The sequence below is a fragment of the Hyaena hyaena genome, unplaced genomic scaffold, assembly GCF_003009895.1.
Source record: "Hyaena hyaena isolate Hyena2069 unplaced genomic scaffold, ASM300989v1 scaffold_55, whole genome shotgun sequence".
NCBI classification, from domain to species: Eukaryota; Metazoa; Chordata; class Mammalia; order Carnivora; family Hyaenidae; genus Hyaena; species Hyaena hyaena.
Window position 1 is genome coordinate 1006936 of NW_024080687.1, and position 26830 is coordinate 1033765.

The window sequence follows — 26830 nt, forward strand, 5'->3', positions numbered from 1 at the left end:
TTATTACTAAATAATACATATTCCATGGGATTGATGCACCATGTTTGTTTATCCACTCACCAGTTAAGGACAATTAGATAGTCTCAATAATTTCTGGCAACTATGACTAATGCTGCTACAAATACTTACAGATTTTATATGAATGTAAGTTTTGTGAAACAAAAATCCTTGGGTACATACCCAGGATTGGAGTTGCTAAGTCATACATAAGTGTATAGTTAACTATATAAGAACCTGCCAAATTATTTTCCAAAGTGTCTGTACCACTTTGCATTCACACACACACACACACACACACACACACACACACACACCCCAAACCTGTTCATAATAAAACGAGGAGGAATACTCATGAGAATCACAGTCCTTAGCTCTGTAACTGATCACGTGGTCATAACTGGTGTTCCTTACCATCCATTGCCCCCTCTTTATTTCCTTTGTCTTCATTAAGCACCACAGCTATCATGGTCATGGTTCTGAGAGCACAAAGAATAAATGAGGGCAAACATTGCTGAGAGCCTTATTTAAAAAGGAGGATGTTGAGGAAGTACGTGTCTTCTGTCTCAAATGCTCAGAATTGTTGCAAACAATTCTGTTAAAATTCAGTTAACAGGTGAGGACTCTAGAGAAGTTAAGCAATCTGACGGAGATTCCAGAGCCTGAATGGTTAGAATTCCTTCCAAGCCAGGCAGACTTTCAAGGCTTACGAGCATTAGCCGGGTGGCTTAGGATAAGTCACACAACCTCCCAGAATTTCTGTTTGTGACATCACTGGGAGATAGTAAGACCTGCCTTGCAAGTGAGTCATGCAGATTAGATATAATACCTGCTTAGTACAGAATCCACGTTGCACCAAAGTCTTCAGTGTCCTCTGCTTATTGCTCTCATTTACTATACACAAGCTCTTCTTTCTAGTGCCTCCGTGAGACTAACAATGAAAGAGGGACTCAGCAAGGACACTGGGTGGCCATGGGGTTATAGCCGCAGCAAAGGACCCTGAGAACACTTATTAGTTTAGTCCAGGTCTGTGGAGCTAATAATGGAAGACAGACTATGATCCATGCCATGAAACTAGGAACGGGCGTATTTATGGACTGGAAAATGGAGAGCCTCAACTGACCCACACAGGACATTATTGCTGGACCCCTTTGGGAATCTCAGGAGAAAACTGAGCTCCTATAGGAACCTAATAGCCATCACGTGGACCTGTTACACAGTGCCAGTGCCAGCATGAGGCCACACATCTCATCTTATTCTCACTATAATTCCAGGAAGTAAGGATTCTTTTGCCTATTTCATAAGGGAGGATATAAACCTAAATCTACTTGACTCCTAAGCCCATGGTCTTATAATACAGTACTTTTTAGAAAAGACTGCTGGTAAAAAGTTTTTTAAACATTTAAAAAAGAGGAGGAGGGATCAATTCAGTATTCTATAAGCAAAAGAGGAAATATTATTATGAAAGCAATATTTCACAGATTTCCTGAGTAAGGAACCAGAACTCGAAACTAGAAAGCTGTGCATGTGGATGCGTGTTCCCACTGCACCCTACCCCCACTCCCTACCCCACCCCCACTCTCATCCCCCCCCACACCCCACCCACCATCTTTTGCCTCAGTCTTTTCTCTCTCTCTGTAGAGCACTCCCTACACTTCCTCAGCCCTGTGTAGAATTAGCCCCTCCACAGGTCTGACGTTATAGGCTACTGGTCCACCCTCCCAGATTTCTTTCCAAGTTACCAGAAGAATCTTTTATGGATGGATGGATGACCCAGGTGTGAACTCTGAGGGGTGTGAAATTCGAGCCAGGGCCACAGAAATTCCCGAGTCCAGCCTACTCCTATGTGGGAGTCTCACGTATCCCCACAATGTGTTCACCTGTCTCCGTTTGGACTCCTCCAGGTCAGCCAGCTTAATTGTGGGAGTCCTGGCTGTTAAAATGTCCTCCTTTATACTGCTCTTACCTCTATTAATTCTCCCTCAAGGGGCCTACCAAGGCTAAGAGGGCAGGCCTTGTAGGCAGCCTCAGCCCCATGGTTTCCCAAGTCCTCCCACCCCAGCCCCTGGGCCACAAGATCTGGCCATCAGTGTTCTTCTGAAACAGGAACCTGACCGGCCAGGCGAGACTGCTACCCTCCAGCTCCAACCTCTGGGCAAGACTTCCCTACTGTTTTTCAGCCCAGCACATGGTGGCTGGTGTTCAGGGGGCCATACTGCTCCAGAGGAAGACCCATTGTGGGTTGCTCAGGGGCCAGAGGCGATGTTGAGGGAGGAGGTGGTAGTGGAGACTCCTCTGCTCCTGAGGAGTCACAGGGAAGTAGGGGCCCCAGAAAGGCCCAGTCAGGAGGGGAGGTGCAGAACGCAAGCCCGACCACAGCCCAGCTCAGTCACAGGCTCTGACTGCAGTCTTTGAAGGTGTGGCCAGGGCTGAGGGTGGAGGGGAAACTGTGGAGAGGAGGTTCTTTGAAGGGGCTGAAGGCTCTGAGATGGAAGGGGTCTAGAGATGGGAATGAGGGTTCAGTGAGGGAGGGGGCTCATTCATGAAGGGTCCATCGTTGGTGGTGAGGGGGTAGGGCACTGGTGAGAAGACCGGGTCTTGGGATGACTGATGACAGACAACTACCGGCCTCTCTTTTTCCCAAATTGGGGAGTTAGGGCTGGGGGAGGGGCCTTTTTCCACTGTACCCCCACTCCCTCCACCTACAATTGTCTGGGTGTGCTGTGACTTGAGTAGGGGTGGGGGGAGTATGAACTTGAGATAGAGAGGATGGGATCTGCACAGACATCAAGGGCAGTGGTGAGGAGAGGTAGGGTAGTGTTAGGACAGAGTCAGAGACACCACTCCACCCAGAGTTTAGTCTCATACCCCAGAACCAGCGGGCCCAGGGCCTCCCTTTTGATGCCCCCAGGAGAAGAATCTTATTGGACCAGCTTGAGTCAGGTGTCTTCCAAAGTTCATACCGGTTGAGGACCACCAGTAGCAAGGTGAGCAGGAGCCACCTCTGTGCACCTCTGAGCAAGGAGAAAGGTGACTGATGCTCATGATGGATATAAACGTTAGAAAGGGTTTCCTCCACGGCTATACTACTTTCCTGTAAGACGTTCAAGCATTTATTCATTTCAGGTAATTTAACTAAGCATGGCCTGCATTAACATAAACATTAATTGAGGAATGTGTAATGAAGATGTTAGATGTCTAAAGACATTGAGGAAGGTAGAGAAACAAGTAAATCTAGAATGTTAGAGTAGCCAGTTGGAGTGCATCGGGCCATCTGCCTGGTGGAGGCTGTAAATATTTTCTGGATTCTGCCACAGTGTTCTCTGATTGGGGGGGGAGGTGGGGGGCAAGCCACCTATATAATTTAAACATTCTAGCAGCCACATATTTTCTTTTTTAATGTTTTAAATAATTTTAAAATTTTAAATTAAAAAAATTTTTAAATTTATTTTTGAGAAAGAGAATGCACACAGGGTGGGGAGAGGTGACAGGGGTAGAGAGTGAATCCCAAATAGGCTCTGTGCCATCAGCACTTAGCCAGATGCAGGGCTTCAACTGAACTCACATGCCAGGAGGTCATGACCTGAGCCCTTAGCCAAAATCAAAAGTCAGACACTTAAGGGACTGAGTCACCCGGGTGCCCACTGGCAGCCACATATTTTGAAAAGCAGAGGGAGAAAGGTAAAATTCGTGTTAGTAATACATTTTATTTAACTTAATATCTAAAATATTATCATTTCAACATGTAATCAGTAATATTATCGAGATGTTTTACATTTTTTCCTAAGGATTCAAAATCTGATATGTATTTTACATTTGGAACAGATCCCAATTTAGATGCAATATTTTCATTGGACATACCTGATCTGTATTTGGATTTCCTAAAATACACATTGCACAAATAGAGCTGTAATCACACAGTCACTCTTTATGCTACCTCTCATTTCTCATGTGAGGTGAAATTAATTCTTGCTGGGCTTTCCAGTTATTGCTAAGTTGGTCTATCACCCAGACTGTTTTTCTTATGTAGAAGTGATCATTGGTAAAAATGACCATGCTGAGATTGTGAGCCTCTAATCTGCAAAGGGGGGGAAAAATAAGAAAGTGGGAAACGGGGAGCTACATTTGTTCACCTCTTTGCCTGGCTTATATTAACAACAAATACATCTTTTTTTCAGAGATTAGTTGAACTGAATAGGTTGGAAATTTCTGGGATTTTATTGTTACTTCTTTTTTTTTTTTTCTTTTCACTGAAACCATCAAGTTTCCTTAGGGAGACCTCGTGCTTTGCCCCCCTATAATTCCGTAGTCGCATGTAAGGGGTCAGGGGATGCTGACAGTGCAAAGGACTGGTGTCCAAAGGCAAGTAGCTAACGCTTGTCCCTTGCGGGCAATACGTGTGACAGCACAGATTGGCAAGGAGGCAGCAGCTCCTGCAGGGAACACCCAGCAAGGCTTTAGGTTGAATGACAGGTCACGGGCCCCCGGTAGAAGGCCGTCTACAGAATGGTCTTACGGAATGGTCTCTAGAATCACCTAAAGACAGCACAGATCTAACCACTCCAAGTCTGGTGCCAGGCAAAGTTACTCCCGCAGAAAACATGGGTGCCAGAGCCGCCAGCGCTGTCCTCACACTCTCTTCTCCTTGGGATTGCTCAGCCTGGCCGGGCCTCGAATTTTTTAAATCTTTTTCTTATTAGTGCTTTCTTTCGAGGAAGGAAGAGACAGCTCCAGCTCCCTTTTCTTGGCATCCCAGTCTTCATCCTTCTGGTCCAGAGGCAGCCCCTTCTGCCTGGCGGCGCGGCGGTGGTCCCGGCACTCGGGCTCAGCCCTGGAGAGGGGCAAGAAGGCAGCTCAGGAGAGGCTGTGGAGGCAAGATGGCGGCTCTGAGTCCCCGGAAGGGAGAACCTGTGCCGGCAAGATGGCGGCCCTCAGTAGCCGGATGGGAGAGCCTGTGCTGGCATCAGCATGGGCATCTCTTCCTGACCTCTGCGCACAACCTGGCCACTTTAGTAGGCTGGAAGGGAAGGAAGGAGGCCAAGTTCAGGTATTTCCAAGTGTACGCTTAGGGACCTCAGACACTAAAGAAGCTACTGAGGTGGAGAAAAATGGCATGCCCGGAGTGGGGAGTTCACAGAGGCAAGGATGGGCACTTAGGGCGAAGAAGGCGCTGCAAATGCTGAAGTGCTCACATTTACAGAGCCACCAGCGTATTACCAGGACACTGTTTTCCTTCGTTTCTTTTTCAGTTGTCTTTTTTTTTTTTTCTAATTATAAAGCCATGTCCATTTGTTGTATAAGATTTTATATTTTTATCAAAATAATGCTTTAACGTTTATTTATTTTTGATAGATAGGTACAGAGTGCTTGCAGGGGAGGGACAGATGGAGAGGGAGACACAGAATCACAAGCAGGCTCCAGGCTAAGCTGTCAGCAAAGAGCCCCACGCAGGGACCGAACCCAAAAACTAAGAGATCATGACCTGAGCCAAAGTTCGTGCTTAACCAATGAAGCCACTCAGGCGCTTCTGTTGTATAAGATTTTAAAGCATGGAAACATTTAAAAAAGAAATTAAAGTATTCATAAGCACATATGTATTATATGTATAGAAGGATTTGTAAAAAGATACATGATATGTAGATAGGTGATAGATGTAGCACAATAGAACAGATCAGAGAGAAACAGGTGAAGAGAGCATCATACACACATGGACAAACAAAAGCATACAACAGTATGGTTTGAAGTAGTTCAAGTACAAAGCTTTACAAAGCACAGTTCAATAAGAAGATAGCAAAACTGCTTGTCTCCTTAACAACAAGAAGTAACCACTCCATATTTAGACCACATAGCATAGCATCCTTCCTCTGCCCTGCTTTTTTTAAGCTTCTCCACTTTCTGTACCCTAGTAGTGCTATTTATGTAAACAAGTATCTCCTCTCTCTCACAAGGAACTTAATGTCCAGCACTGTATTTGATTTATCTTTAAATCCTTTTTGGTATCTAGTTCAAAGCCATGGTCACCGTAGGGCTCCAAAATATTTGTTGAAGGAGAGATTTACTACTTACAGGAGGCTGAATCAAAAGTAGAATTGCTTCATTGGAACCCCTAGGATATTCAGGAAGTTGTCAAATACTGTCTAGGCTTCTTCTGAAATTCTCTGATATCCTTTCTTTTCATCATCCTATCCTGGGAGTGCACCTGCTCACAACATGAGCCATTAAGAAATTCCTCAGTGGTCTCCCTACTTATAGTCTAAGTGCTTCCAATCCTAGCTGCACACCACCACTGCCATCTCTTCCCCTACAGAAGAAACTTTGCTAGAGCATCTGTTTCATCTTGTCAAAGCCTGGATGAGTTCACACTCATCTGCTTGCCCACCCCACAGTGACCTCCTACCCACACAATCTCATTCTCCACTTCTCTCTAGCATGAATGGTGTACTCAGCCGGGCCGCTCATCCTTTCACCCCACCTCCACCTCCTCACACGTACACACAATCTCTACACACTTTCAACTTGGTGCCCTCTTCTCCAAATCAACAATCTTTCTCCCTCCTCCATGAGTCAGGCCTTCACTATCTTTCAAGGTCCAGATTAATTTCCTCTTAATCAGGATTCCTTCTCTCTGAACCCTCTTAACTGTCAAAAGGGAAGTTCTCCATGCACGATGATAATAACTAAACATGACTCACATGTGATGTGGCCGATCTTTGTTGTTTTTGTCTGCTCAGCCCTGCCTGCCAACTCTTCCTGGTAATAACAACCCCCCCTTCCCCCCACTATTTGGAGGAACCACTTATCCTGTTATGCTAGGGTCATGTGTCATGCTTATCCACCCACTGGTCCCTAGGGAGGGACAGCCCAGGATAAGATCCTGAGGAGTCTCAGCATCTAAAAGGCATGCAAGAATACGAATTCAAGGGGCACCTGGGTGGCTTAGTCGGTTAAGCGGCCGACTTTCGCTTAGGTCATGATCTCGCGGTTCGTGGGTTCGAGCCCTGCGTCGGGCTCTGTGCTGACTGCCAGCTCAGAGCCTGGAGCCTGCTTCAGTCTGTGACTCCCTCTCTCTCTGACCCTCCCCTGCTCACGCTGTCTCTCTCTCTCTCCTAGAAATAAATAAAACATTAAAAAAATTAAAAAAAAAAAAGAATACGAATTCAAAAAAAACCATGAGAAGAAATGATCAGATAGGTAAAAGGAGAAACAGAAGAGAGACAGAAGAGAAGAGAAGAGAGGTAGAAATAGAAGAGAACTTCCTCATCAGAGAAGAGAAAAGCTATCCAAGGAGACAGAGAAAAAGAGAAGAGTGGTCAAATTCCAAATTAAGTGGACGTAAGATGAGATCTGATAAGAGGTCACTGATTTAGCAATAAGGACCTCCCTGGAAGAGCCCTGTTTCAGTACAAGTGCAAAGGTAGGTGAGGAAGTAGGGACCGTTCCATCGATTGACATTCCAGTAGCATAGAAATGCAGGAAGAGAAAACAGACAGCAGACAGTAGAAGGACCTCCAACTGTCCGTGTGTTTGTTCAGTAAGATCTATTTGAACATATTCAAAGGCCAATAAGGACTGAGGGGAAGGAATAGAAAAAAGCTAAAATACAGAAGAGAGAATAAAAGATGCAATAGAGAATATGGGAATGATGACCTGGTAGGAGGTATGAAAGTTTGGGTCAGTGCCTATATGGAGGGATAACACTTCTCCCAGAAGGATAGACAGGAAGGTAAGAAGTAATGGGTGTAGGTGTGTACACCATATGGAGGTGTAAGAGGCTGAAATACGTATGCTCTTGGCTTCAGTCTTCTGTGTGAAGGAGAAAGCCTACTTGCTGAGGAAGGGGTAGAGGACGTGAGTTGTCAATGAAGCAGCAGGACAAGAAGAGATAGTCAAACTGTTCTAAGGGTTCAGCTGAAGACAGAAATCCCAGAATTTGATGGTGCCTGTGTACTTCTCTACAGGCTTGTCTCCACCAGATAAAGCACAGGAGTGGAGAAGAGAGACATTGACTCAAGGGTGGGAATTCTGGGTCATATGATACAGAAGGACAAATGGCTGGAAACCTAAGAATCATGGGAACAGAGTGGAAGAAGTGGTGTATCATGTGTCCACGTAGGCCAACAGATCGAAGATCGTGGAACTTTCAGGCAGGCGATGGATCAGGAGGGAAAGAGGAGTTGAATGAGAAGAGGTCTGGATGCACTTAACTCCCTGGGCAGTGACCCAAGAACTGTCAAAATGAACAGAGAGAACTATGGTGGCCTAGTGATATGTTAGAGTTTTTAAAAGTTCAGAGGATGCTGCTGCAGACGCTGAGGTCCACAATCGATGAAGGTCACTGCAGGTAGGAGATGATGCAGGATTGGGGAGAAGAGTCAAGTTCAAGTCAGGACTCAAGTTCAAGTCAGGACTTAAGGTTCTGCCTCTTTACCTCCCAAATCACCTTAATTATAATTTTGAATATTTTTTAATCTTTTTATTTTATTTATTTGTTTATTTTTGAGAGAGAGAGAGAGACAGAGCACGAGCATGTGTATATGTTGGATAGGGCAGAGAGAAAGGGACAGAGAGAGAGACTCCCAAGCAGGCTCCATACTCAGCACAGAGCCCAACATGGGGCTTGATCCCACAATCCTGGGATTGTGACCTCAAAATCAAGAGCCAGGCGCTTAACTGACTGACTGAGCCACCCAGGCACTCCTTAAGAATGTGGAACACCTTCTTAAGAGAGTAATCTTCGGTTACTTCTACAGATATCTAACCTCATTGTAAGCAATTATTTTACTTTACAGAAGATAACTTTATTTTCAAGTTCCTAGATGGGCGTTTGACAGCCACCCCCCACCCCCCTCCTGCCATGAACTGCCCTGCCCTAGGGACAGATTTGCTATGGATCTCATTTTGGTTTTCAACAATGCCACCCTCATTCCATTACTTTACTGCCTCTTGTATGAATTATTTATTAACCCAACCAGATCATAAATTCCTAAATTTTACTTCCATCCCTCCCAAAGCTGCAACTGTCACGTACATAATTGATCTTTAATTCTATTTGAATGCGTGGGTGAGAGAACAGATTCACAACTGCTAGAAAAGTCCTTATCTTTGGGGAGTGTGAGAATGTAAGATTCATAGATGAACAGCAGTTTTCAAAGGTAGAGGGACCTTACAGTGGATAGCCTAATTCACCAAGTTCATTTTTAATGAGAACACTGAGCCAGCCTGTTTTATGACCTTGGACTCAACTTGCCCGAGTCACAGAGCTAGTATGAATATGTTTCATCAATCTGAAGGAGCTCTATGAATCTTGTATCATGTCCCATTTTCAAACTTGGTGTCTCACCTCTCTTATCTGAGATAATTTGTGTGTAATCAAAAATAACAATTATAATAATTATATATTGCTGTTAACATTATTATAAGTATGTATAATTCAAATATTTGTAATTTTGGTATAATATAACAACAAAAGATTTCACATAATCTAAAGCAATATAGCTTCCACCCAAACCAGTCATTCCCGAAAAGTTCATAAAAACTCAAACGACAGTCAGCTGAATTTGCTCATTCATTTCCATGGACCCGAGACCACGGAGTTGGCAAATATCTTGACCACAGGCTCCTGTTTCTCTGCCATTTCTCTAGCTGGAAATAAACGAAACTTACTTCTCCAGAAACGCCACACAGGCGGTCTGCCCGTAGATCTGTGCGATCCTCTTTGGCGTGTCCCCAAAGAAGTCGGGGGCGTCGATGGCAGCATGCAATGCATGGAGCATTTTGAGCACATTCACGTGGCCTGACTCAGCTGCAAAGTGGGCTGGGGTCCAGCCCACGTCAGTTACCAGGCAGGGCCTGGCTCCGTATTCTAGAAGGAGCTGCATCACCTCCAAATGCCCTTAGATGTAACAGGAAGAAACAGGAGGAGGTTAAGATTAAAATGTCTCTGCCCCCACTGTGGCCAGAACTAGCGTAGGTAGTGCAAGAGAAAGAAGACATTTGCCTGGAGGCGCTTCCAGTTTTCTAGTATCATCTTCACCCCCCTCCTCCCCTTTTTACCAGGGACGCAGTTCACCACCTTACTCCATGAACCTTGCTCACACCAGAGGCCTGGGCCCTCCAAGTGTTCCCTCTACTCCCTCCCTCCAGGGCACCCCCTCCCTACCCCCTTCCATTCCTAGGAATCTTGTTTTCCCTCCTAAATGACTGTACACATGCCCATTGGGCACTTGTCATGTTCGCTGTTTTTGGCAGACTCAGTGGTGACTCAAAAACAAATATTTTGCAACAACGCAGATGGACCTTGAGGGCATTACACTAAGTGAAATAAGTCAGATAAAGAGAAATACCTTATGATCTCACTTATATGTGGGATCTAAAACAACAACAACAAAAAAAACATGCACACAAAAAACACACCAATATCATCAGTACAGTGAACAAATTGGTGGTTGCCAGAGGTGGGGGATTAAGGGTTGGAGAAATGAGTAAAGACTGGCAAAAGGTACAGTTATAAAATAAGTAAGTCCTGAGGATGTAATGTACCACAGGGTGACTATAGCTAATAGTACTGTTGAGCATATGTGAAAGTTGCCAAGAGAGTAGATCTTAAAAGTTATCACAAGAAAACTTTTTGGTAACTACAAATGGTGACAGATTTTAACTCTACTTACTGTGATGGTCATTTCACAATACACACAAAACTTTACTCATCGTATTGTACATCTGAAACTGATATAATGCTGTATATCAGTTATACCTCAATAAAAAAATATTTTAAGTCCCACTGACTTTATGGTTAGGACAGATTAAGAGCACAGGCTTTTGAGGAAGACAGATGTGGGCTCATTCCTGCCAGTAAGTAACAGCTGCTAACTATGGCGTCCCAGACAAGAAACAAAGATGTGAGGCTCAGTTTCCTCATTTGTAAATTAAAAATATTATCACTTCCTTCCTCACGGAGTTCTCATGAAATACAAATGAAATCACAGACATAACATACAGCATAAGCCCAGGATGTAGCAAATGATCACTAAAAGGTGTAGCAAATGATCACTGAAAGGTGCTTCAGTATGACTACCATCTCATTGTACTTAAATTTCTGCCAAATTCTACCAACTGATTTGTCTGTGTCCAGTCTTGCTTCCTGCCAATCCATTCTCCATACAGAAGTCAAAACAAAATTTTAAAAAGCAAAGTTGAGGATAATACTCTTTTACTTGCCATTCTTCAATGGTGTTCCATCTCTGAAGGCCTCGACAAGCCCGTTGGCTGAGATTTTGCCACTATCCTCCTTGAATACTGTAACTGAGCCATGTGAGGCATGGGGGGTACAGCAATGAACAAAACAGAGTCCCTGTCCAACAAGAAAGGGACTCTTTCTTGTTGGAGGCCACGAGGTCAGAAGACTAATATTAATTGAGAGCTAACCACTCAATTATGTGCTAAGCACTGTATACTCATTATCTTAGTGAATCCTCACCACAAGATTCCAAGGTAGCATCGATGTCCCATATGTAGATGAATAAATTAAGGTCCAGAGACATTAAATAACTTGCTTAAAGTACTACAACCAGTATGTGGTGGTGCCAGGGTTGAAGTGTTCCATTTGGCTCTCAAGAAATGTCCCTTCTACTACCCCACACAGACTGGTAACTTCACAAATGGCGGACTCCCAAAGATGGATTCTACCCAGGCATTGCCCACTCACCTTTGATTGCAGCCCAGTGAAGTGGAGTTCGGTCATTCCAGTCGACGTCCTTGTAGTTTGGGTCACAGAGACCTTTCTTCAAAATCTTTTTCACTAAACTGTAATCGCCTGCAGCCACGGCTTGGTGGAGCTTTGTCATGTCTGCCATTTTGGTGAATTCCATGACTAAAATAACTGGGAAAAACATGCCACTTAGGAAGTTCTCTACAATCTTGATTCTCAGGAAGTGATTCCACAGGATTATCATTTACTTTCTTTCTCACCTCACACATTTGCATGTGTGTGCTCTGCTGAGGGTGTCTTTGGATCCCAGCCACCGTGGTTAGTACATGCCAGTCCCCTACCTAAAAACTGTCAATGGCTCCCTTTTGCCTAGGGGAATATAGACTTACCTCATAGTTTGGCATTTTCTATTTGGCCTCAAACCACTGTCTAGTGCTGTTTCCAGTTCCTGTTCCAAAGCGCTGGTAGTCTGATTCTGAATTAAGTGTGTGTTTCTGTGCCTTACCTTTCTCATCTATAACATGGATATAACTTGCCAGAATTGTTGTGAGGGTACAATGACAATCCATGTGAAAGGTTTACTGACTGGAGACAGAGCAATTACTCCACAGGAATTGAATGCTATTGGCACACCCGTTCAGACCGACAAGATGTAAACATGCAAATGACATGGCTACAAGTTATTTACAACATTAATACATAAACCAATCAGTACTCAAACTATAGTCTACAGATGCTTAGGAATCTCTAGGACTCTTTCAGGGGCTCCATGAGGTCAAAAGTATTTTCATTATAATATTTAAATGTCATTGGCCTTGTTCACTGTGCTGACATTTGTCCTGATGGTTGAAAAGCAATGATGTAGAAAGCCTCTGGTGCCTTAGCACAAAGCAAGGCGGTGGCAGTGATACCAAACTAGACTAGCAGTCACGGTGTTCTTCATCATCACACACATAGAGTCCAAAAAAATTTTTTTAAAAAAGCTAGTTTCAGTAAGGAAACTATGGGGCGCACCTGGGTGGCTCAGTCGGTAAAACATCCGACTTCGGCTCACATCATGATCTCACCATTTGTGAGTTTGAGCCCCGCATCAGGCTCTGTGCTGACAGCTCAGAGCCTGGAACTTGCTTCAGATTCTGTATCTCCCTCTCTCTGTGTCCCTCCCCTGCTTGCACTCTATCTCTCTCTCTCTCAAAAATAAATAAAAATAAAATAAAATAAAGACACAGTAGTAGTAAGAATTATAAATGTTGACCCTTAATTCCATAACTTAATAAAAGTGATTTTAAAATATTCTGTAACAAAATGTGTCAACGTTTGGAAAGTCTGCATAACCCCATGAACATGTATTTTCAAAATGACAAGTGTATGATGTTACAAAATCATGCATGGGTTGAGAGATCCATTTAAGATAGACCTGTGGATTTTAGTGAGACAGAGGTGAAAAGTAACTGAGGTTTCAGATTCCAACTCACCTAAAAAGCAGTACCATGTGTCAGTTTGGGTATAGTATCAAAGAAGAATATCTGCAGTTATCTGAAAAGGCTACAAAAGGGGCACCTGGGTGGCTCAATTTGTTGAGCGTTCGACTTCGGCTCAGGTCATGATCTCACAGTTCGTGGGTTCAAGCCCCCTTTCGGGCTCTGTGCTGACAGTTAGCTCAGAGCCTGGAGCCTGCTTCGGATTCTTTGTCTCCCTCTCTCTCTGACCCTCCCCTACTCATGCTGCCTCTCTCTCTCTCTCTCTCTCTCTCTCTCTCTCAGAAATAAATAAAACATTTTAAAAAATTGAGAAGGCTATAAAATACTCTTCCCTTTTCCTTGTATATATATGTGGAACCAGATTTTCTTTGTATAGTTCAGGCAAAACAACAAACTTGAATGCAGAAGATCTAAGAACCTACCTGCCTTCTATTAAGCCACATATTACAGGGATTCAACTACATACATACATAAATACATAATGTTACTCTTCTCATTTCTTTTACTTTAGAAAATGTAATTATTTTTCATAAAAATATTATTGATGTTATTGTATATGAAGCTTGCTATGATTTTTGTAAGTGACTTAATAAACATTTAAATTTTTTCTCAGTTTTAATTTCTAACGAGGTAAATAATAAGGTAAAGGAGTTCTGAGACCAGTAAGTTTGAGATTATGGATATAAACAAATAGGGGTTAGGATAGAAATTTTTTAGCTTTTATTTATTTTGGGGAGAGAAAGAGAGAGGCAGACTGCAAGTGGAGGAGGGGCAGAGAGAGAGGGTGAGACAGAATCCAAAGCAGGCTCCAGGCTATGAGCTGTCAGCACAGAACCGAATGCGGGGCTTGAACTCACAAACTGTGAGATCATGACATGAGCCGAAGTCGATCACTGCTCCGACTGAGCCACCCAGGCACTCCAAGAGTTGGGACTGAATTAAAGAATGAGGAGAGAGTCATTGCAGTCGGGCCAATGAGAATTCTCTTTGGTCCCAACATTTCAGTTGTGATCTCAAGAAGATTTTGGAGTCAACCAGACACATTGTGGCCCAGCAGCAGCAGCACCTAGGAATTTGTTAGAGACGTGAATTACTGAGACTCACATCAGACTTACTGATGTAGGCTGAAATATGAGAACAGCCCTAGAGCGGGAGAGTGCATAACATAAGATAATTAACACGCCATGTCCTAAGCATTATAATGGCAGTGACTTTCTGGGGACACAAGGAAAGGACCATTCTTCAGGACTTTTTTCTGAAAGTGACCTAAACCACATTCCAAAAGGATAAATAAAGAGTCTTCTTGGGCTTCGCAGTGGTGGAAAATCCAACTCAGGCAACCGCGCAGCTGATGTGAGGAGGGAGGCACATTCTACAAAGGGCAAGTGGCTCCAGGTTTGATGTATAGACCAAGGATCCACAAGTGTTTCCTATAAAGGGCTGGACAGGAAATTTTTTAGCCTTTGTGGGCCAAGAGACAAAAATCAAGACTATTATTTAACATTAGGTAACTATTATGTAACAAGAGAAAAACTCCTGCCAGGGGCGGCCATCTTGGGAGAGGAAGGATTGGTGGGGGTGGTGGGTGAGCATGCTTTGTGCCCAGTAGCCCTCAGCTGGAGACATTCTCAGGGCAAAAACCAACCAGCCCGGGGAGGAGGGGTCTGGCTAGAAGGATAGTCACTTTCCCTTTACCTCAGTGATGCCCACATCCCAGGATGCCCTCTCTCCTCTCCAAGAGCCCAACCATTTCCAGTTGACAGCTGGTGGGAGGCAAGGTAACTTGACTGGACTATTTCTACTGCTCAGTGCCCAGAAATTGCCTACAGCAGAGTCCCCAAAATGTAGGTGCTGAGCAGCAGGGCTCTGGGTAGAGACTAGGCACAGTGGTGAGCTCAGGAGACAAGTGCTAAGAACAGACAAGGGAGCGGTTGGCTCTCCAAAACTCACCGTGCTTGCCAACTGAGAGTCACCATCATAAGTGGTGACCACATTGAGGAGCAATATCTCTCTGGCTATTATAAGGCAGGGGAGAGACCTGAAGTAAGGGAGAAGCAGTAAGGATGCAGCCATTGTTCTTCACTGAGGGACTATGTGACAGTTACCGGTGAGTTTTTAAAAAGAATAGATGCCCGGGCCTCAGCCTGAATCAGTGCTTCAGAATGATTGGATGTGTTGGACAAGGCGTGGCGGAGGCCGACTCCCGCAGGTCCAGGGGTCCCTGAAGGATGGACGGTGTCGGTGAGAGAGAGAGTGAGAGAGCCCCGAGATTCTTTCTGGTCACCAGGCAGGGATCTCCATCCTGTCGGTTTTGGTGTCTTTATTTATAGGTCAAAAGATAACATGACATCAGAAAAAGGAATTTTTACAATGGACAACTCTTTGTGATAAGATGCTTTGGAAAGTGTACAGAAGCAGGTTTTACAGGAGTATTCTTGCAGAACTATTCCAATCATAGTGAGGTTGAGTAAATCTTACAACTAAGGAAATAACAGGGTATTCTTCGTGAAAAACAAGATGACATACATATTTGTTCTAAGTTAATAATGCTAAGGTTAGATCATAGGTTAAGTGTATAGGTGGATTAAGAGTCATTCTTTCTGGCTCACAAGAGGACGAATGGTTTTGAGCTGGTTAATAAGTTGTTTGTGGAAATCTTTTTTTTTTTTTAAGAGAAATCTTTTTTTAATTTTTTTTTTTTAAATTTATTTCTGAAAGAGACAGACCACGTGAGCAGTGGAGGGTCAGAGAGACAGGGAGCTACAGAATCTGAAGCAGGCTCCAGGCTCTGAGCTAGCTGTCAGCACAGAGCCCGAAGCGGGGCTCGAACCCACGAACTGTGAGATCATGACCTGAGCCGAAGTCAGACGCTTAACCAATTGAGCCACCCAGGCGCCCCTGTGGAAACCTTTTTGACTTGATGCTGAATGTGTGAACACCATGGAGGCCCTAAATGTGTCAGCCTTTGTTTTTGGGTTATGTTTTAGCTACTCTCATCTATCCTCATCCCAGCCGCCCCTGTAAGGGAAGGTGTTTGCAGAAAGTAGGCCTTAGGGAAGGGACTGCCATATGTCAACAGTTAGAAAAGGTGTAAGTATTAACTTAAGTTCTGCCCTTATCTGTTCCTGAACTCTAAATTAGGCTCTTTCGACATGGAACCAGGCTCAATTGTAATTCTTGTGTTCTTACGCCCCTTTATTATCTAAGTCTTGGATCTGCAAGGCCCATAGGAAGAGCCTTTTGACAATCATCCACAGACCTTTCATCTAAAATCTCTTTTGTAAAGGCAGGAATATGCTTTTCCTTATGAGGTGTCTGTGTTTGGAATATTGGTCTGATCTGGGATATTGTGAGGCTGGTCAATACCAGCAGACTCCTTTCCAACATGAGCCAGTAGTAGCAGAAAGAGATACCAGTTTTCATTTCTCATGGCAGGAGCTGTGCAAACACTGCCATTTCCTTGCTGTGACTGTCGTCCAGAGAGGCCGGTGCGGCTCCCAGCAAAGGCCATGCCTTTTTGCATGAAGTGAGCACTCAGTATGTGTTAGGTAAGAGAGATGGCATGGGATGTGTTTTATCTTGTTGGCTTGTTTGGTTTAGTAGAAAACCCTTACACTGGAGCATTTGCTCAATGACAAAATCAAATAGTAAACAGAAGTACTAGAGGACTTCTAATCTTCAGGTGTCACAAAAAGCCGAACGGTTCTTATAATCTGGAAGTTTTTAGTGCCTGGAAGCCCCTGCTTACACCGCGTCCAAACCTTTAAGCAGGTTTAGCCTGAAATCAACCCCCTTAGTTTCACATTTGTGTCCACACCAAGGACATGCCATAACTTCCCACAGATAAGTTGCAATTCAAGTAGAAGTTTCCAATGTGTAGCTATATTTATTTGCAGAGAAATTGACGGGCTACAATTCAGATGGAAATGCAGAGGACTCAGGCAGGCTAAACAAGCTAGGCAAAACAATCTTGCGAAAGAACAAAGTTGGAGGACTCATGCTTCCAATTTCTAAACTTACTATAAAGCTACAATAACCAAGACGTGTGGTACAAAGTACATTGTGCGGTATAAAGATAAATAGAGAGAAAGGGGACAGAGTTGAGAGTCCAGGAATAAACGCTTACATTATGGTCAATTGGTTTTTGGCAAAGGTGTCAGAAAAATTCAATGAGGAATACGTAGTCTTTCCAAATGGGTACTGACATAGTTGGGTTTATACATACTCCAGAATACAGTTAATCCCCTCCCTCAGGCCACACACAAAACTTAACTTAAAATCGATCCCAGACTTATAAAAGACCTAAAACTAAAACAGAAGAAAACATGGGAGTAAATCTTCATTACATTGGGTCAGGCCATGGTTCATAGATAGGACAACAAAGGCACAAGAAACCAAAGAAAATAAAGAAACAAATTGGACTTCACCAAAATTAAAAACGTTTTTCTATAAACAATACCTTCAGAAAAGCATAAAGCAAATACGGAATGGGAGAAAATCTTTGCAAATTACATATCTGATGAGAGATTTGTATCCAGAATATATACAGACCTCTTACAATTCAACCATTTTTAAAAAAGGCTCCAGTAAAACAAGTCAAGGACTATAGACAGAAATTTCTCCAAAAGAATACACACATGAAAAAACGTACAAAATAATAAGCACCTGAAAAGATACTCAACATCATTAGGCATGAAGAAAATGCAAATCCAAACCACACTGAAACACCACTTACAACTTCTAGAAAACTGTCATCAAGAAGACAGACAAGGGGCGCCTGGGTGGCTCAATCGGTTGAGCATCCGACTTCAGCTCAGGTCATGATCTCATGGTTCGTGAGTTCGAGCTACAGATCAGGTTCTGTGCTGGCAGGCAGCTCAGAGCCTGGAGCCTATTTCAGATTCTGTGTGTGTCTTTCTCTCTGCCCCTCCCTCGCTCATGCTCTGTCTCTCTCTGTCTCAAAAACAAAAACTATATAAAAATTTTTTTTAAATCTTAAAAAAAAAGACAGACAATAGCAAGTGTTACTGACGCTATGGGGAAATTGAAACCCTCATACATACGGTAGGGATATAAAATGGAGCAGCTGCTTTGGAAAGCAGGTGAGTAGTGCTTCAAAAAGTTAAACATAGACTTATCATATGACCTGTAACTCCATGCTTAGGTATTTACTTAAAGAAATGAAAATATATGTCCACACAAAATCTTGTTACACACATGTTTATAGCAGCATTATTCATAATAGCCAAAAAGTAGAAACAACCCAAATTCCATTAGTAGATGAATGCATGAATAAAATGTGGAAATTCATACAATGTAATATTATTTGACAAAGAAAAGGAATAAAGTACTGACACCTGCTACAACATGAAAAACCCTTCAAAACATGCTAAATGAAAGAAGCCAGGCACAGGAGACCACACATTGCATGATTCCAATTATGTAAAGTGTCCAGGACAGGCAAATCCACAGAGACAGAGAGTAGATTATTGGTTGCTTGAACTGAGATGAGGCAGGGATAAGAAGTGACTACTAATGGGTATAGGATTTCTTTGGGGAGTGATGAAACGTTCTAAAATTAGGCAGTGGTGAGTGATGCTTTCATAACTTTGAATATATTAAAAACCGCTGACTCATGTACTATAAATGAATGAATTTTATGGTATGTGGATTATATTTCAATGAAGCTGTTTAAAAAAAAAATGACGGGCACCTGGGTGGTTCAGTCGGTTAAGTGTCTGACTTCAGTTCAGGTCTGACTTCTGTTCAGGTCATGATTTCATGGTTCATGAGTTCGAGCCCCATGTCGGGCTCTGTGCTGATAGCTCGGAGCCTGTTTCAGATTCTGGGTCTCCATCTCTCTGCCCCTCCCTGGCTCATGCTCTGTCTCTCTCTCTCTCAAAAATAAATAAACATTAAAGAAATGTTTTTAACAAATAAAGAAATGTTTTTAAAAATTAAAAAATTAAATAAAGGATACTGCTAGAGGCTTTCTTTAAAAAAAATTTATTTGTAGAAAAAGTCCGATTCACTAGCCTACAACTGACTACTGAAATTTAGCAAACTTTCCTTCACACGAATCTCCCTAAATTTCACTAAGTGCACCTGAATTTCTATCTTTCTGGTACAGGTGTTGAAATGTAAAGAAGTAGCCAGTAAATATAACTGTTCTAATAAATATGAATGATCTCTAATAAGTGTAGTAAAGAGCTGAAGGCAGGAGTCATAAAAAAAATTACTTACTATCTTGTTTGAGCTCTGAGGCACTCAGCACTGGCCGGCATCTTAGGGACCAGAGCTTTGTTGTGTTTGCACCATGGAAACTGGCCCCTCCTTCACCATTAAAGCCTGTCAGTCAACGACAGCTTCAGGAAGGTGTTGCCCACTGGTGAGGAGGGGACTGCCCATTGCTTCCACTGAAGTTGGTCAGCAGTCCCTGCCTGCTTACCTAGTCCCAGCATGGTCCTTGACAACTTCTCTACAAATAGCATTTCATCAAAATGCATGAAAATCGAGAATCAGATTGCCAGTCCACAGGGCACTGTAAAGGAGATATGCTGCTTGATAACCACCACAGGGTGGTGGAGAGGATGTACACCCCTCACTTTCAGAACCAGCTTGAGATCTTGGGCAAGACCCTTAACTTTGCTGAAACTCAATTCTCACCAATAAAATGAAGTTTTAACACTTTTCTCACAAGACCACGAAAGAGGAGTAGCTGAAATAATTTATAAAGCACCTGTTACAGGATGGAGGAAGGAGAAAACCTTCAGATGGTTTCTGCTTGCCTCCTCTTTTTTGATCCCTTACTCTAGCATCTCCTATCTTTATGATGATGCTAGTCTAACAGGCCCTCTCTCTCTCTCCCTCCCTCCTTTCCTTCCTTTCTTTCTTCTTCCTCCCCATCTTCCTTTATCTCTCTCTCCCTCCCTCTCTCTCTTTACCTCCCTCTTTCACTCTTTTTGTTCTTTCTCTTTCCATTTCTTTGCTAGCTTTCTTCCCACATGTGTTTACTGACTGCTGTATATACTGTACTAGGCTCTGTGGAGAACAAGATTCATGTTCCTTTCTTCTTTGAGCTGAGAGTTCAAAGTAAAAGCCAGGCAATATCGAAAGCATTTACTACACAAATTCAGTATCCCATTGGCAGATTCTACTTCTTGCAGTGTGCTAGGAATTAATATTTTTGCGAGATCAGAATTTATCTTCATCTTATTTTTATAAAGCCTTGTGTGCTTTTTCTATCAAAGTTATAATTTTTTTAGATTGTGACTGGATGAATGGCTTCATCTGGGCTTAATGTCAAAAATCTACCCTCAAGGCTCATATTGTGATAGGCCACAGAGGCCACTGGACAGTATCTGTGGGCCAGGCATTGATCTTCGGCCACACTGGCTCAAGCACTGGGACTCACATTTCTGGCTGAAGCGACTGCTGTTAAGTATTTTCTCCATAGAAGCCATTTTCAGATCAGGAAGGAACTCTAGAAATAGTGATTCAAAAATTCACTTAGAGATGAGAATGTTGAGCCCCGTTGACATTATGTTATTTGATTAATTCATACAGCCACTGTGTTTTAATGCATCTCTTACCTTCTCCCCCTGTCACAGGCTTTGAGTCTGGAGTTCTCTCTTGTCCAGCAAGAAAGCTGACACAGAATTAAAATGCAAGAGAGGCTAATGTCCAGGAGGAGACAAGAGTCCAGAGTAAAGGTCTTTGCTCCATTTTTATTAGGATCAGAAGGCTTACAAATGTGATGAACGTGCAGAAAGAGACAATGAATCTGTGAATATTAGCTTGTGTGTGTGAGAGACAGGGTGTTTTGAAGATATCTTGTGTTAGGGGTTTGGGTCAACACAAAACAAAATCTGGGCAGGCACTGGGCAGATGGTTGTTTACCGCAGGCTTGAGGAGAGCCATCTGTTTATCTTAGCTTGCCTAGGGAATAAGGCAGATAGAGCATGCTACCTCAGGGTCAACAAGGCACCTTTCTTTTGCTTTGCCCCAGGCAATTTCCCCTTGCTGAGACCTACAGCCCAGTTTACCTGTATACCTATTCTGAACTTTCCTTCCTGTGAAGGCAACTTGCTGCTTTTGTACTATGTTGGGGGCGCTTCCGCCCTGTTTACCGATTTAATCTTCATGCTTTCATCCTAAGCCTTCTTAACCCATTGGTGCAAGTTCAGGGAATTCCTAAACTTATTCCCCACATCCCCTACCCTAACTAATCTCAGGATATAGAAGAGATTCGCAGTGACCACAAGTTCAAGGGTGGGCTGGACCACTTTGTCACTCCATTGCATATTTACCGCTTATTGTTGACCCTTGCTCAGAACACCATGATTTGATTCTCTTCTGCCTCCCTCCAATTCTAAACAGGATGATAACAACAAACCTATATAGACTTTGTTCAGTGACATGGACAGAATGGTGGTCTGGCATCTGGGAGAGACAGGAAAGGAGATATTTGTTGAATGCCTTTGTGCATCAGGCTTTATTATAGGTGTTTGGGATATTATTCATCAATCTTTTTTAAGTTTATTTATCTATTTTGAGAGAAAGAGCAGGGGAGGGGCAGAGAAAGAGGGAGACAGAGAATTCCAAGCAGGCTCTGCACCCACAACACAGAGCTCAATGCTGGGCTTGAACTCGTGAACCATGAGATCATGACCTGAGCTAAAACCAAAAGTTGAAGCCTTATAGTAATAACCCTCCTCTCTCATCTTTCAACCCACTCAAGTCATCAGCATTTTTCAGTTCTTCGTGGTTATTCATGTTATGTACATATGTGTGTATTTATATATATATATATATATGAATGATCTTGCCTGCATACAGTAAAACCTTAGATTGTGAGTAACTTGTTCTGCAAGTGTTCCCCAAGATGAGCAAACATTTCTAATACATTTTAACTTGATAAAGGAGCGATGTCTTGCAATACAAGTAGGATGTGATGCCAAATGTCACATGATCACAACTGAGCCAATGGTTCTTTTCTTTCTCGATGTGAGATTGTGGGATTGTGGGATCTTCTCCCATGCTCAGATGCTTAGTCTCAGGCCACAATGTTTGGCAGAAATCAATGATTTTTCAGAACGTTGGAAGGTGCCCACAACTAGCACTAGTGTATTTTTTGTCACTTCAAAACACTTACATGGACAGTCCTTTGCTCTTCCATACAAGAGGAAGCTTAGGGATGCTTTGCTTCATTCTAGGTCAGGCTGCTGCAGATACAGACCCTTTACTCTGCTGCTTTATTGCCAGTTAATTAAATATAGTATATGACAAGAGTTTATTAACACTGTACCATAGTCAACATCAGTGCAAGTGTATACAATGGCCCCCATGCAGATAAAAGTTGAAAAGACAGGCAGTACGAAGAAGATGATTACTGTGGAAGTTAAGAAGGAAATTGAGAGGGGCGCCTGGGTGGCTTAGTCAGTTAAGCGTCCGACTTTCGCTTAGGTCATGATCTCGCAGTTCATGGGTTCGAGCCCCGTGTCGGGCTCTGTGCTGACTGCCAGCTCAGAGCCTGGAGCCTGTTTCAGTCTGTGACTCCCTCTCTCTCTGACCCTCCCCTGCTCACGCTGTCTCTCTCTCTCTCTCTCCTAGAAATAAATAAAAATAATAAAAAAAAAAAAGAAGGAAATTGAGAAGTAGGTACAAGGTATGCAGATTTTATAAGAGGTCTACACCTGCATCTCATCTGTAGAGAAGGAGGAGAAAAAGACAGAGGAATCTCTCACTTCAAATAAGATTAGGGAAATGTGTAAAATGTGGGAAACAGTGCAACATTTTATAGGAAAGCAGCATCCGACAAAGGCTGTAGCAGTGCAAACGATGAATCTGTTTAAGGACAATGCAATGTCACATTTCTGTGAAATCCTCAAAGGGAGGCAAAAGCCAGTGCCATTGGATAGGTTCCCTGTCAAAGCTGCACAAAAAGAAAGATTCCACTGAGCCAATAGATAGCAGTGATTCCGTTAGTGATAGTGAACTTCGTCCTACACAATAACCCTCCTCTCTCTTGTCTCCCTCACACCAGCCACGAAGGCTTTCAAAGGTAAGTACAGATTAATTTGTTTGTTTTTCTTAATACTCTGTATTTTCTTTATTATTTTACATTGCATTACAGTACTGTAATCAATTTTATATGAATATTTTTGGATTGTGGAATGACTCATCTAAGTTTCCATTATTTCTTGTTGGGAAATTTGCTTTGATATACAAGTGCTTTGGATTACAAGCATGTTTCTGGAATGAATTATGCTCCCAAATCAAGGTCTTATTGTACGTATATAAATATAATGTGTATGCTTATATATATATACAGACATACATATTTCAAATGTTCACTCTGCTTGCCTAGTATTGTTCTAAGCAATTTACATGCATTATCTCTTTCCGTTTTTACTGCAGTCCTGTGATATAAACGCTAATATTATTTCTATTTTACGGATTAGGAAATTGAGGGGTTAAAAGTCAATGTAACTTGCCAAAGGCCGTTTAGAGCTGGTAAAGGTAGAACTGGATTCAAGCCCAGGTCTGTCTGACTCAGCCCTCTTAAATACTGCACTATGTTTGGGAAAATGTCAAGAAGATATGCACCAAATATTAAATAATTACTTAATAAAGTTGGGGTTGGGTGACCCACCCATTTTCTACATTTGCTGTTCTGTTTAGATTTCTAACAACAGGAATGTATTATATCTTAACTAGAAAAAAAATCTCTTTTCAAATTACCATCAATTCCCTTATTTTCTTTGCCTTTGGCCAACCTGCTATCCAATTTCTCAAGATCAGATAAGCCTCCACTCTGGCCTTGTTCCTGGAGTAGCAAACATCATCCAGGAATGTGCATCACCAGACAGACTGACTGACTCCATGACTCCATGACTAAGGAGTGAATTCCGGCCACCATGGAGCTCAGAAAGCTTCAAACAGTCTCAGGCAGAGCTCAGAACCATCTCCCACATTATCAGTCACTTCAGGCTTTTCTCTTACCCAAGTTACAGCCATACCTCCTTCCTTTTCTTCTCCATCAAATATCTTTTTTTTTTTTTTACTATTTATTTTATTTTTGAGAGAGAGAGAGAGAGAGAGAGAGACAGAGATAGAGCGTGAACAGGGGAAGAGCAGAGAAAGAGACACAAAATCCAGAGCAGGCTCCAGGCTCTGAGCTGTCAGCACAGAGCCAGACGTGGGGTTCGAACTCACAAACCGTGAGGTCGTGACCTGAGCAGAAGTCGGACACTCAACTGACTGAGCCACGCAGGCGCCCCTCCATCAAGTATCTTAAATATAGTCTACACTCATTGTCATTGCATCTACATTTACTCCTTACAGACTCTGACTTCATCCATCTATCATGACACTATTCGTTTTAGGGGTCACCATTCCTTCCTAATTGTTAAGCCTCATGACCCTTTCCTCAGCCTCCATTCATTCTATCTAATCAATAGTGTTGATCTTACTTACCTTTAAAACCTCTTTTCTTCTCTTGACTTCCACAGAGCTTCTCTTTCCCATTTTCTTTTTTTCTTTTTTTCATTTTTTAAAATGTTTTATTTATTTCTGAGAGAGAGTGAGAGAGACAGCGTGAGCAGGGGAGGGTCAGAGACAGAGGGAGATACAGAATCTGAAACAGTCTCCAGGCTCTGAGCTAGCTGTCAGCACAGAGCCCAACGTGGGGCTTCAAACCCATGAACCGTGAGATCATGACCTGAGCTGAAGTCGGACACTTAACCGACTGAGCCACCCAGGCGTCCCTCTCTTTCCCATTTTCTATCCTTACTTTGACTAGCCTCTTTCAATCTCATTCACCAGCTTCTTCTCCTACTGTCCATGACTGTAATATTCTTTAGAATTCTGTCATCTACCTCTGCCCCTCCCTGCAAACCCATTATGGCCAATCCCATGAGTTCTCAGCATTTTCACTTCCAAATAAATGTCTTCTGCCCAGGTTTGAGACTGAGTTTCGGACCTGAATAACTAATGAAATGGTTCCACCCAGATGTGCTAGCTCACTGGAAGAAAGGATCATTTTGTAGTGTTTGCTGATTTCTGTGACATGGAGCCCTCCCTATGGCTGATCTCAAGCTGGCAGAGTGAAGTCACTGAATACAGAGCTGGAAAGAAATGTGCACAGGCAATGGTTGAATAAATAAGTCAACCCCACACCCCCACTTGTTCTGCCTGGTACCCAAAGGCAAAGGCTCTCAAACATTGTATTTTAACATATGGTAGAAAATACATTCTATGTCAGTTACCTACATATGTATACTATGGAACAAAGCTTCTGTGAAACAACATAACCTTATGACATGTGATATACTTTAAAGTGTATCATGCTCCATTTCATTAAAAAATATTTGTCACAACTCCCCAAGCACATTTAAAAGGCATTAATGATTCATGACTCACAATTTATTTTTTTTTAATTTTTATTTAAAAACTTTTTAATGTTTATTTATTTTTGAGAGAGAGAGTGAGAGAAAGTGGGGGAGGGTCAGAGAAAGAGGGAGACACAGAATTCGAAGCAGTCTCCAGGCTGAGCTGTCAGCACAGAGCCCTACAAGAGACTCGAACTCATGAATTGTGAGATCATGACCCTAGCCGAAGTCAGACGCATAACCAACTGAGCCACCCAGGTGCCCCAAGACTCACAATTTAAAAACACCATCCTCAGGTCTTTCAAACTCAGTGTGTACAGAATTGCATTTATTATCTCTCTTTTAGCAACCTGTTCCTTTTCTGACTTTTCCTTTCTCAGTTAGTGGTTCCATCACCTACCTGGTTTCTCCACTAAAGATCTTGGGGCCATTTTGGTCTCATCCCTCTGCTTTATCCTTTATACCTTGCTAACATCTCTCAAGGAGATCTTCCTATCTCAGTTCCCACTGTCACTATCCCAGTTTATTTCACCACCTTTCACCCCATAGCTTCCCAATTCATCCCGTTGTCAATTTCTCCAATCTCAATTTTTTTAGTTAAATATTGTTTTCCAGAAATCAGGGATGCTACTGTTCTGCTTACAAATGTTGATGGTTACCCCTTGCCTCAAGATGTTCTTCATTCATTTAAATATTAGGTGGGGGGGGGGGACAACTACTGTGTGCTAGACTCCATACTGGATGCAGGGGAATACAAATGACATAGTCCTTGTCCTTAAGGAGTTCACCTTCTACACCCCATTGCATTACTCGGAAGACTCAGGAATCCCAGCTTCTCTTGTCATTCTTACCTTCTGGTCTACCCCATCTATAAGCCTCATGCTTGCCACAGTGGGGAACTTGACATTCCCAAGGAATATCATTCACTTTTAGATCCCTGTGCCTTTGCTCATACAGCTCTACATTGTGTTCCAGCATTCTATGTGCTCTTGCTTTCTTTCTTCCAGATGCTATGGTTTCTTCCAGATGACCTCCCACTCAGTCACAAGAGCCACTGTCTGTGAAGCCTTCCTTCTGAAAAATTCCTATTTTAAAAAGGTTTAAATTTTTATTCAATGTAATTATGCACATATTTCGAAGAGGTAAGTTGTTCTGAAGTACTAGAGCAGAAAAGCCAGACTCTCTCACATCAGCCCATCCCTGCCCCATTTGAATTCCCCAAAGATCAATCTTAACAGTGCTTCTTGTTGGAT

The 26830-nt window shown here is 42.7% G+C and overlaps 3 protein-coding genes across 8 annotated transcripts in view; 1 reads left to right on the forward strand and 2 right to left on the reverse strand.

Annotated features, from left to right (window-relative positions):
* The window catches only part of MEP1A (meprin A subunit alpha), a 61114-nt gene extending 60642 nt beyond the window's left edge, over window positions 1–472 (reverse strand). Inside the window, exons 1-2 of the mRNA XM_039231123.1 lie at window positions 412–472; window positions 315–321 (exon numbers count right to left, since the gene is read on the reverse strand). Coding sequence (XP_039087054.1) covers window positions 315–321; window positions 412–472 — 68 coding nt within the window. The remainder of the gene's footprint in view (window positions 1–314; window positions 322–411) is intronic.
* A 3286-nt stretch (window positions 473–3758) lies between these two features.
* On the reverse strand, window positions 3759–12425 carry ANKRD66 (ankyrin repeat domain 66). Of its 2 annotated transcripts, none has more exons than XM_039231224.1 (3): window positions 11702–12424; window positions 9661–9889; window positions 3759–4828 (listed from the first exon to the last, which is right to left on the reverse strand). In XM_039231224.1, the coding sequence occupies exons 1-3, from the start codon at window positions 11946–11948 to the stop codon at window positions 4678–4680; spliced, it is 627 nt and encodes a 208-aa protein (XP_039087155.1). In that variant the 5' UTR covers window positions 11949–12424; the 3' UTR covers window positions 3759–4677. The 2 variants fall into 2 exon arrangements, with proteins under 2 accessions (XP_039087155.1, XP_039087154.1); XM_039231223.1 differs by having other exon boundaries at window positions 4742–5014; window positions 11702–12425.
* A 10782-nt stretch (window positions 12426–23207) lies between these two features.
* The window catches only part of PLA2G7 (phospholipase A2 group VII), a 42870-nt gene continuing 39247 nt past the window's right edge, over window positions 23208–26830 (forward strand). For 2 of the 5 annotated variants that reach the window (XM_039231215.1, XM_039231219.1), the window contains exons 1-2: window positions 23208–23248; window positions 26585–26675. The gene's annotated coding sequence lies outside the window, so the exon portion shown is untranslated. Of the gene's footprint in view, window positions 23249–26584; window positions 26720–26830 lie in introns of those variants that run through there. The other 3 variants (XM_039231214.1, XM_039231222.1, XM_039231218.1) reach the window with 3 other exon arrangements.